The sequence below is a fragment of the Lepus europaeus genome, chromosome 4 (genome assembly GCF_033115175.1).
Source record: "Lepus europaeus isolate LE1 chromosome 4, mLepTim1.pri, whole genome shotgun sequence".
Classification (NCBI taxonomy): domain Eukaryota; kingdom Metazoa; phylum Chordata; class Mammalia; order Lagomorpha; family Leporidae; genus Lepus; species Lepus europaeus.
Genome location: NC_084830.1, coordinates 81,848,759 through 81,866,212, shown reverse-complemented (window position 1 = coordinate 81,866,212; position 17,454 = coordinate 81,848,759). Strand labels below are relative to the sequence as shown.

The 17,454-nt window shown below is 42.1% G+C and overlaps 1 protein-coding gene across 4 annotated transcripts in view; it reads right to left on the bottom strand.

The window, feature by feature from the left end:
• Positions 1–17,454, bottom strand: part of ASPH (aspartate beta-hydroxylase) — a 237,495-nt gene that overhangs the window by 65,545 nt on the left and 154,496 nt on the right. For all 4 annotated transcript variants that reach the window (XM_062188446.1, XM_062188443.1, XM_062188444.1 and 1 more), the window contains 2 exons: positions 8,953–9,038; positions 1,140–1,226 (listed from right to left, as the gene is read on the bottom strand). In XM_062188446.1, the coding sequence (XP_062044430.1) occupies positions 1,140–1,226; positions 8,953–9,038 (173 nt within the window). The remainder of the gene's footprint in view (positions 1–1,139; positions 1,227–8,952; positions 9,039–17,454) is intronic.

Below are 17,454 nucleotides of genomic sequence, written 5' to 3'. Positions count from 1 at the left end.
TCTTACACAAACATTAAAAAACAACAAAAACAAAACAAACTTCTATTAGAATATAAGACCTAGAAGGACAGAGACTACCGCAGGGCTCATTAAAGTGTATTGCAAAATTTTTTTACATTTTCTGTATTTTATGATGCTTTGGCATCTTAGAAAATCTCTTTGGGGATAGCCTGCCTTTTTAGGGCTAGTCATTCTTAGCAGGTGCACAGCCAGCAGCAGGCTTTGAACTGGCTAATCAACTACTTCAGAGCCAGAGCTCTCCCAAGCTGGGAAGCCCTGGGAGACAAAAATTCCTCTGCCTTCTGCATGCCAGGGCCAGGTACCAGGCAACCAGAGACCAACCCTAAAGCCCAGAGCCTGCAAAGCTACTCAAATTAGCCCATCCTAACAGTTAACTCCGTCCTACCTTGCCTGGAATCCCCAACAAAGGCTGGGGCCTACATCTTACCCTCACTCTTACTGGCTGCCTCTTGATTGCCCTGGTGTCTTTCCTGTGTGGCTCTGTGTGGCCTGCTGGATCTCCTGGCTTGAGGGCCCATAGGGAGAATAAACTGTTGTTTCTGGAGCCTCTCCTTTGGCTGCACCTGATGGACTGTCTTATAAAAGAATACAAAACAGATAGATCCAGGGCCTAAAACAGCACTCGGCACAGGTGGGTTTACTTGCTTCCAGGTGGATATGGACAAGCTTCATAAAGGAGGGGTTGGAAGATAAGCCAGGTAAGAAGGAGACAGTGGGAGTGTGGATGGGGAAAAGGTCAGAAATGCGTCAGTTGAAAGAAACTACGGAGAAAACAAAGTATGTCCCACTTTATATTTTTGAAAAGTCTTTCCTAAGCATGCTTGCAACCTCTAGATACAGCATTGAGCGTCTTGAACCTCCGAGGAGCATCAAGTGACAACTGTGAGGTGGGTCTAAAGGGAAGCAGGCAAGAGGTGACAGGAAATCAAGGACAAAAGTGCTACTCTGTTTTCTTTTCAAAACCAGAGGGAAGCCAAATGGATGAGGTTTATGCGTATGATTCTGAAGCAACATTAGATGGGGAAAAGAGAAAATGCAAATAGCAGCGAGTGAAAACGCCAATTACACAGAACACAGAGGCACCAAAAAAGTTTCCTAGAAGAGGAGTTTTAAAGTACCTGTGCCTTCCCGTATCGGGCTCGTGGACTCTGAGGATATTTGCGTACCAGTTCTTCAAATGCTTTCATTGCTTCCTCAATTTTTCCCTGTGAGAAAGATACAGTTACCCAAATAGAATAAATTCAGTTGTCTGTCATTATTCAATACAGTTATTTCATATCCACCAAGTGATTCCATCAGAATTTCCTAGATTTCACTCAGAATGTAAGGACAGTTTCATTTAAAATAAAGAAAAACCCCTGCACTATAGCAAACATAAAACTAGAAGTATGACCATAATTAATCTTTTATAGACAGCTACATGACAGGTGACATAACATGAATTTGTTTAAAAACCTGCATTTTTTCTCAATATATGCAGTTCTCATAGTCACTGTCAATTTAAGTTTGGGGGAGACTATTAGCAGTCAGAAGGTCTTGGGTCTTGAGAGGTAATGAGATGGCTCATTACAGTTTTGAAGCATCTGTTCGAAGGGCAAGGAATAAACACCCCGGATCCCTTGGTCATGGCAACTTTCTCCCCTTCAAGGGGAGGGCTAATTTGGCTCCTCGGGTTGACTGAAGTCCATCATGGCCTCTGTGTTAGGGGATCCCACCCTGCCACCTCCTGCAGCTACATGGACCCTAAGAAAATGTTTCTTGTGCCTTAGCTGACTTTCTGACCACACTGCATGAAAAGAAATGGAGGGGGTGCAGCAGGCGGACTTGGCAGGGATCTGGTGCCGGGTAGTCCCCTCGCTCCCCACTCCAGTGCCACTCCTTAGTGTGAAACCAATGTCTGCTAGTTTCTGATAGTTAGCGGTAGGTCAAGAATACTGGGACCATGGGACAGAGACAAACTTTCCAAGGTGAATCCATTCACTCCATATGGAAACACAAGCTTACTGTGATCTGTACGTTTTGACCTTTACTGAGTTCCATTTTTTTTTTTTTTTTTATGACAGGCAGAGTGGACAGTGAGAGAGAGACAGAGAGAAAGGTCTTCTTTTTCTGTTGGTTCACCCTCCAATGGCTGCTGCAGCCGGTGCACTGCGCTGATCCGAAGGCAGGAGCCAGGTGCTTCTGGTCTCCCATGCGGGTGCAGGGCCCAAGCACTTGGGCCATCCTCCACTGCACTCCCAAGCCACAGCAGAGAGCTGGACTGGAAGAGGAGCAACCGGGACAGAATCCGGCACCCCAACCAGGACTAGAACCCTGCATGCCAGCGCCGCAGGCAGAGGATTAGCCTAGTGAGCCGTGGCGCCGGCCAAGTTCCATTTTCATACAACAAAATTCATCTCACAGAAAGAGCAGCGCAAAGCAAGCTGTCAGGTACTACTCAGTTGTCACTCACACCTACTTCAGAAAACCTTGTCTAAATATTGAGCAGTTGGGCAACATCCACGTAAAAGTTCCTAAAATAGTTCGTCTAGGTGGATACCAATAAAGACAGCAGTTTGCTTTTCCCTCTCACAGACCTAGGTGATGTGAGTGAGTGGTTTTAATGGGTGTTGAGGAATTCATGCTAAATGACCTTCTCTTCTCTTCTCTTCTCTTCTCTTTTCTTTTCAAAAACATTTATTGATTTATTTGGGAGGAAGAGTTACAGAGAGAGGGAAAGACAGAGGGAAAGGTCTTCCATCCGTTGATTTACTCCCCAAATGGCCACAATGGCCAGAGCTGGGCTGGTACAAAGCCAGGAAATAGGAGCTTTTTCTGGGTCTCCCATGCAAGTACAGTGGCCCAAGCACTTGAGTCATCTTCTACTGCTTTCCCAGGCCAGAGCAGGGAGCTGGATTGGAAGAGGAGCAGCCAGACATGAACTGGTGGCTAAAGGGATGCTGGCGCCGCAGGCAGAGGCTTAGCCTATTATGCCACAGCACCAGCCCCTTTTCTGTTGTCACTTTCTTATAAATACCCTTAGTTTCTGTAGCTGCTATTAAAAAAAAAAAAAACACAACAAAATTGGAAACTCAAAGTAAGAGAAATGAATCCTTTCTCAGTTAATTGTGCTCTAAAACACAAAGGTGGGATAAGTACAGGATAACATTTACAGATATTCCTATGTCCAAATGGAGAAAAGAAAGGAAGGAAGAGGCCGGCGCCGTGGCTCAACAGGCTAATCCTCTGCCTTGCGGTGCCGGCACATCGGGTTCTAGTCCCGGTTGGGGTGCTGGATTCTGTCCCGGTTGCCCCTCTTCCAGGCCAGCTCTCTGCTGTGGCCCGGGAGTGCAGTGGAGGATGGCCCAAGTGCTTGGGCCCTGCACCTGCATGGGAGACCAAGAGAAGCACCTGGCTCCTGCCTTCGGATCAGCGCAGTGTGCCCGGCGGCCATTGGAGGGTGAACCAACAGCAAAGGAAGACCTTTCTCTCTGTCTCTCTCTCAGTGTCCACTCTGCCTGTCAAAAAAAAAGGAAGGAAGGAAGATGGGAGGGAGGGGTGAGTCACTGGTTCTAAGCAAGTTCAAAATCCAGCCATTTTGATTAGGGCCCATTAAGATTCAAGGCGTGGGAATAACCCTCTGTGGCTTGAGGCTCTGCATCCTGGCTCCTCTGCCCTGACTATTGCACCCTTATCTTTGGCCTTTGGGTCCAAGGCTTTGGCCTGGGAACTATATTTCCTTGCTATTGTAAGGGTAGCACAAGTTGGTAGTGGTGTTGTTTTATTAGCCGCCTTCTATTTTTTCTTCTCTATCTCTCAGTCCATGCTGGCAGTGCTGTTACTGATAAAATATATCCTTAACATCTTGTGGGCCTCTTAAATGTGTCCCAAGAGAGCAGGTCATTAGACAAAAGCTCTTCCACAGACCCTTCCAGTATAATCTTTTCTCTATTCCAGACTTGTCCTGAGATATTTTCTTGGATCCAAGAGTCTTATATCTGATATCTTCAGAAAAATGATGTCCAGTGTCACTCTTGGACTTCTGTCTGGGGTACTTTACTAATATTGAATTTCCTAATTTTTGTATCTTCTACACAATAGGATAGACTGAGAAAGTCACAAATAATGAATCGCTGCCTCCTTTTTTCCATAAAAATTTCATTCTTAATTTATCTTTTTCCTCTCATACATTTTTTATACAAGCAGCAAAAAGTAATCTAGCTGCACTTTCAATACTTTGCTTGGAAATCTTCTTAGCTAAATATCTAAGCTTATCATGTATGTGTAAAGTCTTGCCTTTCACATAATTGTAAGACAAAATTCAAATAATTCTTCAGCCACTGTGCAACAAAGGTTACCTTTCCTCTAGTTTTCAATAATATGTTCCCATTTCCTTCTGGGACCTGCCAGAGGCTCCCTTAATGCCAACTTCCTACCCCTGTGCTGTTCCTGATGGTGTTTTCTAAGATGATGGGAACTTTTTGTCTATCATGTTCATTTCCTTCTGAGTCCTCACTAGAAGTGCTATTAACATCCATATTTCTACAACAGTGTTTAAGACAATCTGGGCTTTCTCTATCATCCGTCTCAAAATTCTTCCAGCAGCTACTCTACTCAATTCCAGTACCACCTTCACACTTGTAGGTATTTGGCACCCCAGAACTTAGTGCCAAAATCTCTATTCACTTTCTGTGGCTGCTATAACAAATTACCACATACTCGGTGGCTTCAAACAAGAGAAATTTGCTTTCTCACAGGTGTCCAAAATAATCTTCTCAAGGTTGAAATGAGGTTCTGACGGGACCACGGTGCCTCCAAGGCTCTATTCCTTTTCTTTCACCAATATGGGTTGACCTGTGGCCATGCCATGCCATGCCATGCCGATATCCATTTCTGTACCCATCCTGTTCTCTCCTCTGTGTGTGTCTATATCAGATTTCCACCTCTCCTCTCCTATTAGGAAACATGATTTCATTAGGGCTCAACTAGATAAACTAAAATAATCTCTATCCCAAAATCTTTAACTTAATCTCAAATGCAAAGACTCTTTCCCCAAATTACATAACATGTACAAGTTCCAGGTATTAGAAGATGGGTATCTTTTGGGAAGACATTGTCAGTCTATATGCCCTATGCAACCTAAATTGCAGATGTTGAAACTATTGTGAAAATTGTGCTAAATGGACCATTATCAGATTTAAAATCTAAGAATAACAACATCCAGAACAAATTTGGTAACTCATATTGTTCTTGCCTTATAAAAGCTGCAAAAATAGTGGAATATTTTGGCTCTACCCTAGGCATCTTTGGATTCCCCAAAGACAAATACTGTGTGTGTGTGGCTTTTCTAAGGGATCATTAGTCCTGCTCTCACTTCAACTGGCTGGTGAAGTATATATGTATTTGCTTTTAGTATGAAAGATTTCCCTTCCTTATATTTGTATATATCTCCTAGCACTATTGTACAATTCTCATTTTAAAAAACTCAGTTGCAAAATACAATGTTTTTGAAGAACTGCCTGAAAATCATCTGTTCCTCAAGATAATGTGTATTTCATCCTAGAATCAGGATGGTTTATTGGAGAGATCCTTATTTGGGGCACATTGTTTTGGCCTGAGTTCAATGAGCCATATATGCTGAAGGACATTAAGATACAGCCATGCAGGCAATCCTCTGGTTTGACATCAGGAAGGAAGTCTTGCAGTCAATCATCAGTGTACGCTCTATGAAGATCTACAGCACCCCATTCCTCCTACACTTGGTGCAGAACAGCTATTCTGATGAGCAATGTTTATCTTATAGTCTGATTCCATTTCCTTTGTTCTAACTACAAGGAAGCAGGATTGATGTCATTCCTAACACAATTTAGATCCTGCGTTGACCTTACACTGTGTGTGTGTGTGTTTTCTTTACTCTCTCCTTATTTTTTCACTTATAATACAATAATACATGATTCCAACAGATAAATGATTATGTTTCAGTATGTCATTCCAAATCTTTTTTGTGGGATTAGGGAGAAGTTTTAAATAATGAATATTATTTTGAAAATATGAATGAAAGAAAAATTACCCAATCTATATGTTTTGGAAGAGAACATGACTGAATAGTTTCACATAGTGAAGTACTTGAACATGAACTGTGAACTAAGACTAGACTGGGTCTATTTAGGGCATGACTCTGCTCAGTCCTCAGCTATTCCAGGGCACTAAGTCACATCCTTTGAAAATACTAGCTATAAAAATAACCCTAAAAGACTTCATTATGCTAATAATTCATGCTAATAATTCAGTCAATAAAACAACTCCCAGTTGTTTATGTGGCCACTTCTTCCTCCTTTATGTGCACTGTTATAGATTTCACGGTGTTCCTTGAGGAAAACATCATAATTTCTCCAACTAAGCAAGATGAGAATACCCCACGGACTGTTCGAGCACATTCATGTCCCATTGACTTATTTGCCACTTGGTAACTGAGCCCTTCCTTACCATTCATTAGAGGTACATAAAATCCCTTCTCTAAAACTGTGCATTTGTTCTTTATCCCAAGCGTGACCTGTTCTCCAAACATCCTGCATTTTCATAGATGGCATTTAGTACAGAGAAAGTAGAGGGCACCAAATGAGGACAGAAAAAGAAACTCCTTGCTTCACTTCCATTACAAAATGCAAATCCCTCACAAGTAGTTGATGACCTTACTTCATAGTTACACATAATGACTTAGAAGTCATTCCATATATTTAAATTTACGGGTAGTGAACAATTCCTTGCTACATTACACCATTTTTATCAATGGTGAAGAGGGTAAGCCCTACCTTGACCTGGAGACCTTGTCTAATGCTAGTTATAGAAGCCTTTATGCCCGGATGGTACTTTGGCAGTAAACATATGTGAAGCCCATTCTTACCCCATTTCAGTTTTGTAACTTGTATGTGTTTTTTTTAAAGATTTATTTTGAGATGTAGAATTGCATAGAGAGAGAGGGAGAGACAGAGAGAGAGGTCTTCTGTCTGCTGGTTCACTCTCCAAATGGCTGCAATGGCCAGGGGTTAAGTCCATCCGAAACCAGGAGCAAGGAGCTTCATCCAGGTCTCCCATGTGGGTGCAGAGGCCCAAGCATTTGGGCCACCTTCTACTGCTTTCCCAGGTCAGAAGCAAAAAGCTGGATTGGAAGAGGAACAGCCAGGATACTGGCGCCCACATGAGATGCCAGCACCACAAACAGAGGCTTAGCCTACTACACCACAGTGCCAGCCCTATAACTTGTGTGTTTCTATTATCATTGCTTATTTAATTATGTTCTCTTCTCCTTTTTTGGGGAGTCAATGTTTACTTGATTTTTAAAAAAAAGCATAGGATATGAAAATTCGTGAGCATTGCAAGTCTAAATAGAATTATAGCACAAGTCTAAATACAAGTAGAGAAAGACAATCCTCTATGTAAAACAAGAGATAATTAATTGGCAACTAATGAAAAAATAATTATAATAAACATTTTAGGCTTGAAAATTACATGAGTATGACTGAGTTAAGGAAACTAATAACTTCTATATTGTTTCAGCTGATTGTTTTCAAAAACTGTAAAATCTAAAATGGAATGCAAATAGTATTTCAAATCAACTTATACTGAAGCTAAAAAGTCACCCTGAGAAATGGAGATGCACGAGATTAACAGTGAGAAGAATGTTAAATCAAATCTATTTCATCTAATTGTAGCCATCATAATAGTGTTGGACTAACCTAGTCTTTGTTTTTACATTAACGTGCTATAAAATTGAAAACTTCAGAGTATAGGGCCAGTGCTATGGTATAGTGTGTTGAGCCACTGCTTTCAACAATGTCACCATCACATATCAGAGCCCTGGTTCAAGTCCCAGCTGCTCTGCTTCTGTTTCTGTTCCCTGCTAAAGTGCTGGGGAAGGCAGAGGAAGATGGCCAGTATCTGAGGCCCTGCCACTCAGGTGGGCAACACAGATGGAGTTTCTGGCTCCTGACTCTGGCCTGGCTCAGATGTGGCTGTTGTGGCCATGCAAATGAAGCTCAATCTCTTTCCTTCTCTCTCTCTCTCTCTCTCTCTCACCTTCTTTCTGGTCCTCTGCCTTTCAAATAATAACTAAGTAAACAAAATTGGAAAACAAGAGAAATCTTCACAGTTCAGAAGCTCCAAACACAAATGATAAGTGTCACAGGGGTGGCAGCCTTTTTTCCATCAAGGACCAACTGTATATTTATAACATCATTCATGGGCCATACAAAATTATCCACTTAAAAATTAGCCTGCTATACATTTATTGAATTTCAAGTTGCACTTGCTGTTGCCTTGGCAGGACCAGACCCAGTGATTTCATGGACCTTTTATGGCCAGACATTCCCCATCCCTGCCCAGAGATGGGAATGATAATTGGATTGATTTGATCATTATTCATTTTATAAACATATGAATCATCATACTGCATCCCACACGTATTTGCATTTATTATGTGGCAATTAAACCTAAATTTCTTAAAAAAGAAAACAATTCCACTGATATTTTATATAAAAGTATTGATTTCTTCTTTTCATTTCATTTAATCTTTATGAAAAGCAAGTAAAGAGTTGGAAGGGTACTTAACATTCTCATTTTTAAAAACAATAAGGAGATGGAGGCTCAGATGGCCAAATGAATTGCTCAAAACCACACATCTAGAAGGTGACAGAGGTGGGCTGACATCCAAGACAGCTGGCCTGAACAGGGCAGTTCTATTTCTCTCTGCCAATGTGGCTGCCATTCCTTTCCATTTGATGCACTTTATGGGGAAATGTGCTGATATGCCTGGGAAAAATCCACTCCACTCAAATGTGGTTTGCATTTGCATTTATTATTATTATTATTTGTAATAAACCAAGAGTAATGGCTGGGTTTATTTAACAATGGAACCATTGCACATTTCTGTGTCAAACAAGAACATCAACCTACCCTTTTGCGGAGTTTCTCTGCTGCGTTGAGTTCAGCTTTAATAGTCTTATCAAATTTATTTAAAAGTTTAGGCTTCTTTTTCTTAACTGAAAGTAAAAAAGAAAAAAAAATGATTTTTTTGGATTTTATTACTTAGAATTAGCTTTTAAGGATAACGATTTACAAGCAGCAAGAAATTCAGTATTGATCTCCAATACACAAGTGCAGAAGCAGGTGCTCTGGGCTCCCTTTCCCTTTACTCCTCAGGTATGACAAAGCCATACCCAAGGTGTTAATGGGACATCGGGTGGTTACTGGTGACCTGAAACACCCAGAGATCTAGCTTAGTCTGTTTATTTTATTTATTTTTGGCTTCATTTTTGAAATAAAAACAGTAGCCCTGATTTCTAGACTCTTCTGGCTAAATCCAAAATACTGCTTAAAATATTTCTTGAATATGTTCAGAGCTTTTTGTGGTACAACAAAATTAAAATGGAAAGCCACTCTCAAGAAAAGTCAAGTAAAACAGAATCTCTTTCTTTAGTCGTCAAAGCCCTTCAGGTGCATCACGGACCTGGCACCACAGAGCTGCTACCTGTCTTTCACTCAAACTGGACTGACCCATGTTTCCTATAAATCCTCTGTGCTAGGTCCGTGCTGTGGTAAACTGGGTTAAAGCCCCAACCTGCAGTGCCAGCATCCTGCATGGGTGCCGGTTCAAGTTTCGGCTGCTCCTCTTCCAATCTAGCTCTCTACTATGACCTGAGAAAGCAGTAGAAGGTGGCCCAACTCTTTGGGCCCCTGAACTCACGTGGGAGACCTGGAAGAAGCTCCTGACTCCTAGCTTCGGATCAGCTCAGCTCTGGCTGTTGCAGTCATTTGGGAAGTGAACCAGCAGAATGGAAAACCTCTTTCTCTGTCTTTCAAATAAATAAAATAATTAAAAAGAAGAAGAAGAAGAAGAAGACGAAGAAGAAGAAGAAGAAGACGAAGACGAAGACGAAGAGGAAGAAGAAGAAGAAGAAGAAGAACCTCTGTACCAGGGCTGGCAGGTGCACAGCCGGTTGAGCCATTGATGGTGACACCAGTATCCTATCTGAGCATCAGTTCTAGTCCTAGGTATTCCGCTTCCAATCCAGTTCCCTGCTAATGTACCAAGGAAGGCAGAGGAAGATGACTCAAGTGCTTGGGTACCTAGCACCCACATGGGAGACCTGGATGGAGTTACAGGCTTCTGCCTCAGCATGGTCAAGCCGTGGCAATTACAGCCACTTGGAGTGAAACCAGTGTATGGAAGATTTTGTTACTTTCCCCCCCTTTCTGTCACTCTGCCTTTCAACTAAATGAAGTAAATCTTTAAAAACATAAAACCTTGTGCTATTTGTTTCCTTTTCATTAAAGATTTATTTCTTTATTTGAAAATCAGAGTTACAGAGAAAGAGGGAGAGACACACACACAGAGAAACTCCTCCATCTGCTGGCTCACTCCCCTCACCAATGGCTGCAACAGTCAGGGCTGAGCTGGGCTGAGCCAGGCCAAACCCAGGAACCAGGAACTTCATCCGGCTCTCCCATGTGGGTGGCGGGGACCCAAGCACTTGGGCCATCTTCTGCTTTTCCCACACCATGATCAGGGAGCTGAATCGGAAGTACAGCAACCAAGACTTAAACTGGTGTCCATATGGGATGCCAGCATTGTAGGTGGTGTCTTTACCCACTGTGCTCTCCGTTGGTTCACCCCCCAAATGGCCGCTACGGCCGGCGAGCTACGCTGATCTGAAGCCAGGAGCCAGGTGCCTCCTCCTGGTCTCCCATGCGGGTGCAGGGCCCAAGGACCTGGGCCATCCTCCACTGCACTCCGGGCCACAGCACAGAGCTGGACTGGAAGAGGAGCAACCGGGACAGAATCCGGCACCCTAACCGGGACTAGAACCTGGGGTGCCGGAGCCGCAGGTGGAGGATTAGCCAAGTGAGCCACGGCACCAGCCTGTCTCTCATCTTGTCAGATGAAAATATACTTGTTTTTCTGAAACTAGCTCAAAATCACAGTTTTTATGATGTTTCTCTCAGTATCATTTACATAGTCTCAGTTCATTCCCCTGGCCCCTATCCATGGCTCTCATAATCCCTCTTCTGTGGTCCTCCTCACCTAAATGACCCTTACTATAATCAATTCATCATGTATCTTAGTCCCTTCCAAACCACAAACTGCTACAGGATGGCACCATGGTTTAAAAGTAGACTGGATCTATACATACTGACTCAGCAAACAGTTTTCTGCTGTGTGCACAACCCTGGCACTCAATGAACAGTCTCCCCTCCTGGAAGGAGGTCACATCCCGCAGGTTTTGCCTGTGCACTGGGCAGTGCACGTGGAGTGGGCAGATGCAGAGTGCTCTCTGGAATCTGAGTGTCGAGGCCAGAAGCTTGCAGGGAAGCAGTAGGCTCCAGGTGGAGAAGGGGACTGGTGGTGAGTAGGTGGAGTAGGGTGGAAGAGATAGAATCATCAGATGAGAATTTCCTCAAGCTCCTGATATTAAACATACACATTTAATAACTTCTGCCTTATCACAAAAAAACAGTTCTTCTTCTACCTCTACACACACCTGCCTTCTGCCTTCTCGCTGTCTCCTGTCTCTGGCTCCCTCCTGGGCTTCCATCAGCATTTAATCATGCTGAAGTCTGTACCATCTTAAAGCAAACAAACAGAAACACACTCAGTCTACCCTCCTGTACTTGCCATGCTCTGTCCCCTTCCCCTAGGATGGCACTTCTTCACCACCTCAGCTCTCAGGGCTCTGGCTTCCTCCCACACCACATGGGCAGCAGTGAGTGCTGAGTGGTTATGGGTGAGATGGCAGAAGTCTGAGTCTACTCTGTCACCTCCAAGCTCTGTGGTACTAAACTCCATTGAGTCTCATTTTCCTCCTCTATAAAATGCAAGGAGTGTTTTGGAGAGTTACCTGTATATTGTACAGGAAGCACTTAGCAAAGTTCCTTGCATACAGCTCGGTACCTTAGAGCTGAAAGTGTCCACGACTTTCTCTGCACTTGATCTTAGCCAAAAAGTGGAGAACCGATACGACCTTCTCTGAAAGGTCTGAAAGGCAACCTGTTTGTTCCCCTTCTTTCCTGTTATACTTCACGCAGTCCTTTGCATTTCATCCGACTCATTCTTTTTCCAGAAGTGATCACTTTCCTAGACTTTTGTACTATCCACTCTCCTGTTTTCCTCCTCATCCTCTGGCCATTCTTATCTCCTGTCTCCTCTGCAGTTCCTCATTCTGCTGATCTCTGGGATTTTATGTTTGCAGCAACACCTCTCTCCCTGCCCCCAGGGGCATTAAGGACTTAACATTTCAAACTGAGCTAAAAATTAACCAGTGCATCTCCTCTATCCCAAATATCCTACATCCAAGTGCCGACCGACACAGATGCCTCCAACTCAGGCCATCAGAGACAGAGCTCACTATTTTTCACACGTCTGTTCTGTCTCCTGTCCACCTAGGTTCAGAGAATGGATCTTTATTCACCCCACTGTCAAAATCAGAAACTGGGTTAAGGAAAACAAGTAAAAGAATGGCAAAGCAGACACACGTGGAGTTATCTAACAGCCAACTGAATGGAACTCGTCCTTCACCTGTTTTGTTTTGTCTGCTCTCACTCAGCCAGTAACTGGGCCAGGTGCCTTAAGATAGTTCACCTTTTAGCCTCTTAAGTTCATCTGTTAGTCTCTCAAGCTCCCAACACAGAGAATATAACTGCAGAGCTGGGGTCACTGAGGTTCTACCCACCCGGGAGGAAAGAGACACTTTTTGGTTTCCAAGAAGGAAGTTCCCTAAAAACCTTAATTGCCTGCTTCTCTCCACAGGGGAGGTGATGTGACACATGGGATGACTGAGTCAGGGGTAGGTGCACACTTGCAAAGCTCAAGTCCACTCCCACTTCCCTCAGTGCCTCCTAAGAGTATGTAGGGTTGCAGCCTCAGAAGAGAGCACATGCAATGAATTAAGCTGAACATCTACAGGTAGAGGTGACCCACATAGAACCGAGGCAGTAGCACGTGCCGGAAGTGAGTGGCTATGTCCAGTTCTGGGGTTAAGTATTAAGAAATGTGTTATTCCTGATTATCTAAACTGCATTCTTTGTTCAGCTCCCATCAGTAATAAAGCTGGCATTTTGATCATCCTTACCTTCTTACTTGTGTGTTTTTTTAAAGATTGCTATAATCTCCTAATTTGTTTATTCTGCCTTCTTCTCCCCTTCTCCAGTGGCTAGGCCCTCTATTGTTTGCTGTAAATTGTCTCCAAATCAGAGCCTGAGCAAACAGTGAACAGGGCTTTTCCAACTGCGTGTCACCGTATGTTGGCATATCTGCTGATACAGAAAGTGACACTTGACTGAGGCATGCTTTTATGGGGTGGAAGTTTGTGTCTTGTCGTCTCAACACTGACTTATGTCTCCCAATTGCCCATTTCACTTTTATAGAAGTGTCTGTGTGCAGAACCACAGCAGGACCTCCAGGAAAGCTTGGTGTGCACTTGGAGAGAGCCTTTTACTGCTGGCATCATCAGTTTAGTATCCCCTGTGTTATGAAGTTCAAGTTAATATTAAATTTATTTACAGGAAAAGAAAAATTACTGGCAGCTTAGGACATCCTAATGCTAAAACAGTAAAATAATATTCTTGCTAACAAGTCATACTGAGTCTTACTGTCAAAATATTTCAATAACAGCATAAAACAAAAAATATTAAAAATCTCATAGTACATATTACTAAGAAATTACTTTTTAGATATCATATTTAATAGCTTGTAACCATTGCTTCTCTTTGAAACTCAATTTTCATGCTATGATGACTATTTTTATTATTTTTTTAAAGATTTGTTTTATTTATTTGAAAGGCAGAGGGGAAGACAAAGAAAGAATTATCTTCCATCCAGTGGTTCACTCTCCAAATGTCTTCAATAGCCAGAGCTGCGCCAGGTTGAAGCCAGGAGCCACGAGCTCCATCTGGGTCTCCCATGTGGGTGGCAGGGGCCCTAGCACTGCAACCATCTTCCCTTGTCTTTTCAAGCACGTTATCAGGGAATAACATTAGAAGCAGAGCAGCCAGGACTTGAAGTAGTGCTCTAATAATGGGATGCTGGTGTTGCAAGAAGCAGCTTACCCTGCTAAGCCACAATGCCAGCCCCTATTTTTATTTGTTAATTTATAAAATTCCTGAGGCAATTTTTCTCAATAGTTAAAAAAATGTAAGACACATCCTTCCTTCTTGTTTTGGGAAAGTCCACGGTCTGGATGAAGAAATGATGGGTTCTCATTGCAGTTAATGAAGGGATTCTCAGACGCTCTCTCTGGGCCTCAGTTTTCTCAACGACAAATGGGTGACGTGGGCTGATTCTGGTAAGGTCTCTCTGAACTCACAATTCCTGTCCTCGTAATTTTCAGTTGATTTAAATCACATAAATAGTCTTTCAAAGTACACCTATAAGGTGCTGGAGATGATTATCAGTTTTGCTAAATTTGGATTTTTCAGAATGGTTTAGGAAGATGTTAGCCTAGCTGAATTAAAAGTCTTTTTTAATTGCTGGCATCATGAGTGTTTTACCCTTTTCCAAAAGCTCCAAGAAGGAAAGAAAAGAAAGCAGCCACATCTCAAATCCTTACTTCCCCTACTATGCCATGGGTGAAATATGCAGATCAAAGAGAATGGAAAAGAAGAAAAATAAAAGAATTAGTTGAAAGCATGAGAAAAGCACTAGCTCCACATAGTGAGATTGTACAAAAATCAATGATGACTCCTTTTCATTTCCACTTAGTCTGTGGAAGAAGATGTTTTCAAACTATGGTGCCCGGGGAGAAGCTGACCCCCAATGAACACACACAGAATCGCTGCATTACTCTCTGTCCTTTACCTGTTCCATGGAAAAGCAGTAATTTCTGCCAGAAGACAGAGTGAAAAGCACCAGTTCCCTAACCAATCTCCACCTGCAGACTGTCCCCATGCTCTGAATTGTGCTGAGGGTATTCCTGAAACACAATCTGTGCATGGGACCACACTGCTTAAAACACCCACAGACACCCAGGATATACAACACAAAAACTCAATTCCTTAGGGTGCCATCCAAGCAGTCCTATTTTTTGTCATCTACCCAAGAGAGATGAAAAAATAGGTCATGAAAGCATATACCAACACTCACCCAGAGACATTCATGGCTGTTCAAAAGCCAAAAAGATAGGTGGACTCAGAGGCTTGGGTGTGGAAAGAGGTTGCTTTCAAAGAGTGCCTGAGAATTCTGGGAGTTAAATATTCTAGGTTTTAGTATCTAGATGTCTGTGTCCATCATAAGATGAATGGATAAAAAAAAATGTGGTACATATACACAATGGGATATTATCCAGCTATAAAAAAGAATTAAATTCTACCATTTGCACAAAATGGATACAACTGGAGGACATGTTGAATAAAATAAGCTGGACCAGGAAGGCAAATACTGCATGTTTCCCCTTATATGTGGGAGCATCAAGATGGCATGTACCAATGCCATCGCACTAGTCCAAGTGATCAATTTCAGCTCACAATTGATAGTTCTGATAGGTCTAAGAGTCAAAGAGATCACACAAACAAGACAAGTATCTGCTAATACTAACTGATAGAATCAAAAAGGGAGAGAAAGATCCAACATGGGAAGTGGGATACACAGCAGACTCATAGGATGGCAGATGTCCTAAACACACTCTGGCCTCAGAATCAGCCCTCAAGGCATTCAGATCTGGCTGAAGAGCCCATGAGAGTATAGCAGGCATGGAAAGCCAAGATATCATGGAAAAAAAAAAAAAGACCTAAATGAATGATCTCTGTGAGTGAGATCCCAGTGGAAAGAACGGGGCCATCAGAGAAGGAGGTACCCTTCTCCGAAGGGAGGAGAGAACTTCCACTTTGACTATGACCCTATCGGAATAAGATCGAAGTCAGCGAACTCTAAAGGCTTCCATAGCCCTGGCAACTCATGACTAGAGCCTAGGGAGATTACTGACGCCATGAACAGGAGTGTCAAATTGTTAAATCAGCAACAGGAGTCACTGTGTACTTACACCCCATGTGGGATCTGTCCCTAATGTGTCGTCTAAAGCGAAGTGATGCTATAACTAGTACTGAAACAGTATTTTTATACTTTGCGTTTCTGTGTGGGCACAAACTGATGAGGTCTTTACTAATTATATACTGAATTGATCTTCTGTATATAAAGAGAATTGGAAATGAAAAAAAAAAAAAACAACCTGGTGTTAAAATGGAAATGGCATAGAAAATTAATTAATTTGAAAAAAAAAATTATGTAGGATCTCTGTCTTTAATGTGCTGTACATTGCTATTTAATGCTATAATTAGTAATCCAATGGTAGTTTTTTCACTTTGTGTTGCTATATGGGCAAAATGTTGAAATCTTTACCTAATATATACTAAACTGATCTTCTGTATACAAAGAGAATTGAAAATGAATCTTTACATGAATGGAAGGGGAAAGGGAGCGGGAAGGGGGAGGATAGCGGGCGGGAGGGAAGTTATGGGAGGGGGGAAGCCATTGTAACCCATGGGCTATACTTTGGAAATTTATATTCATTAAATAAAAGTTAAAAAAAAAAAGAAATAAATTAAATCTAAAGTAGAGAGAAAAAGGAATAAAATAAGATAAAATCACATTGAGGAGAACCACTATCAACAAAAAAATAAATAAATAAAATAAAAGGAGAGAAAAAAAATGAGAAATCTCTGTGTGTATCAGTATTGTTGCAAATATAGTTTTGTAAAGCTTTGTTTTTTACGTCTGCCAAACCAATGGTTAAGAATGTTAAACTAATATAGTTTTAATGATCTGTGATTACTTTAAAATTTACTGTATGTGGGTGAAGTGGTCATTTTTCCATTCAATTATTGTTTATAGCCATTATCTATATTCCCACTAAATTAGGGTCCTTTTGTTTTTTACTTGTTAAACTTTTTATTTGAGTTAAGTGCTAAGTCTTTATTGTAATATAATTTTAAAACATGTTATCTCAAAAACTAAAAAAAATAAATAAATAAAAGAAAGAAAGGGAGAAGGAAAAGGGTCGGGGAGGGAGGGAGAAAGGGAACATCATTATATATATATATATACGTATATATATATATATTTAATTTGACAGATAGAGTTAGATAGTGAGAGAGAGAGAGAGACAGAGAGAAAGGTCTTCCTTCCGTTGGTGCACCCCCTAAGTGGCCACTATTACCAGAACTACACCAATCAAAGCCAGGAGCCAGGTGCTTCTTCCTGGTCTCCCATGCAGGTGCAGGTGTCCAAGCACTTGGGCCATCCTCCACTGCCTTCCAGGGCTATAGCAGAGAGCTGGACTGGAAGAGCAGCCAACCGGGACTAGAACCTGGCACCCATATGGAATGCCAGTGCTGCAGGCGGAGGATTAACCAAGTGAGCCATGGCACTGGCCCCTATATTTTTAGAATTACATCTACAAATCACATTGA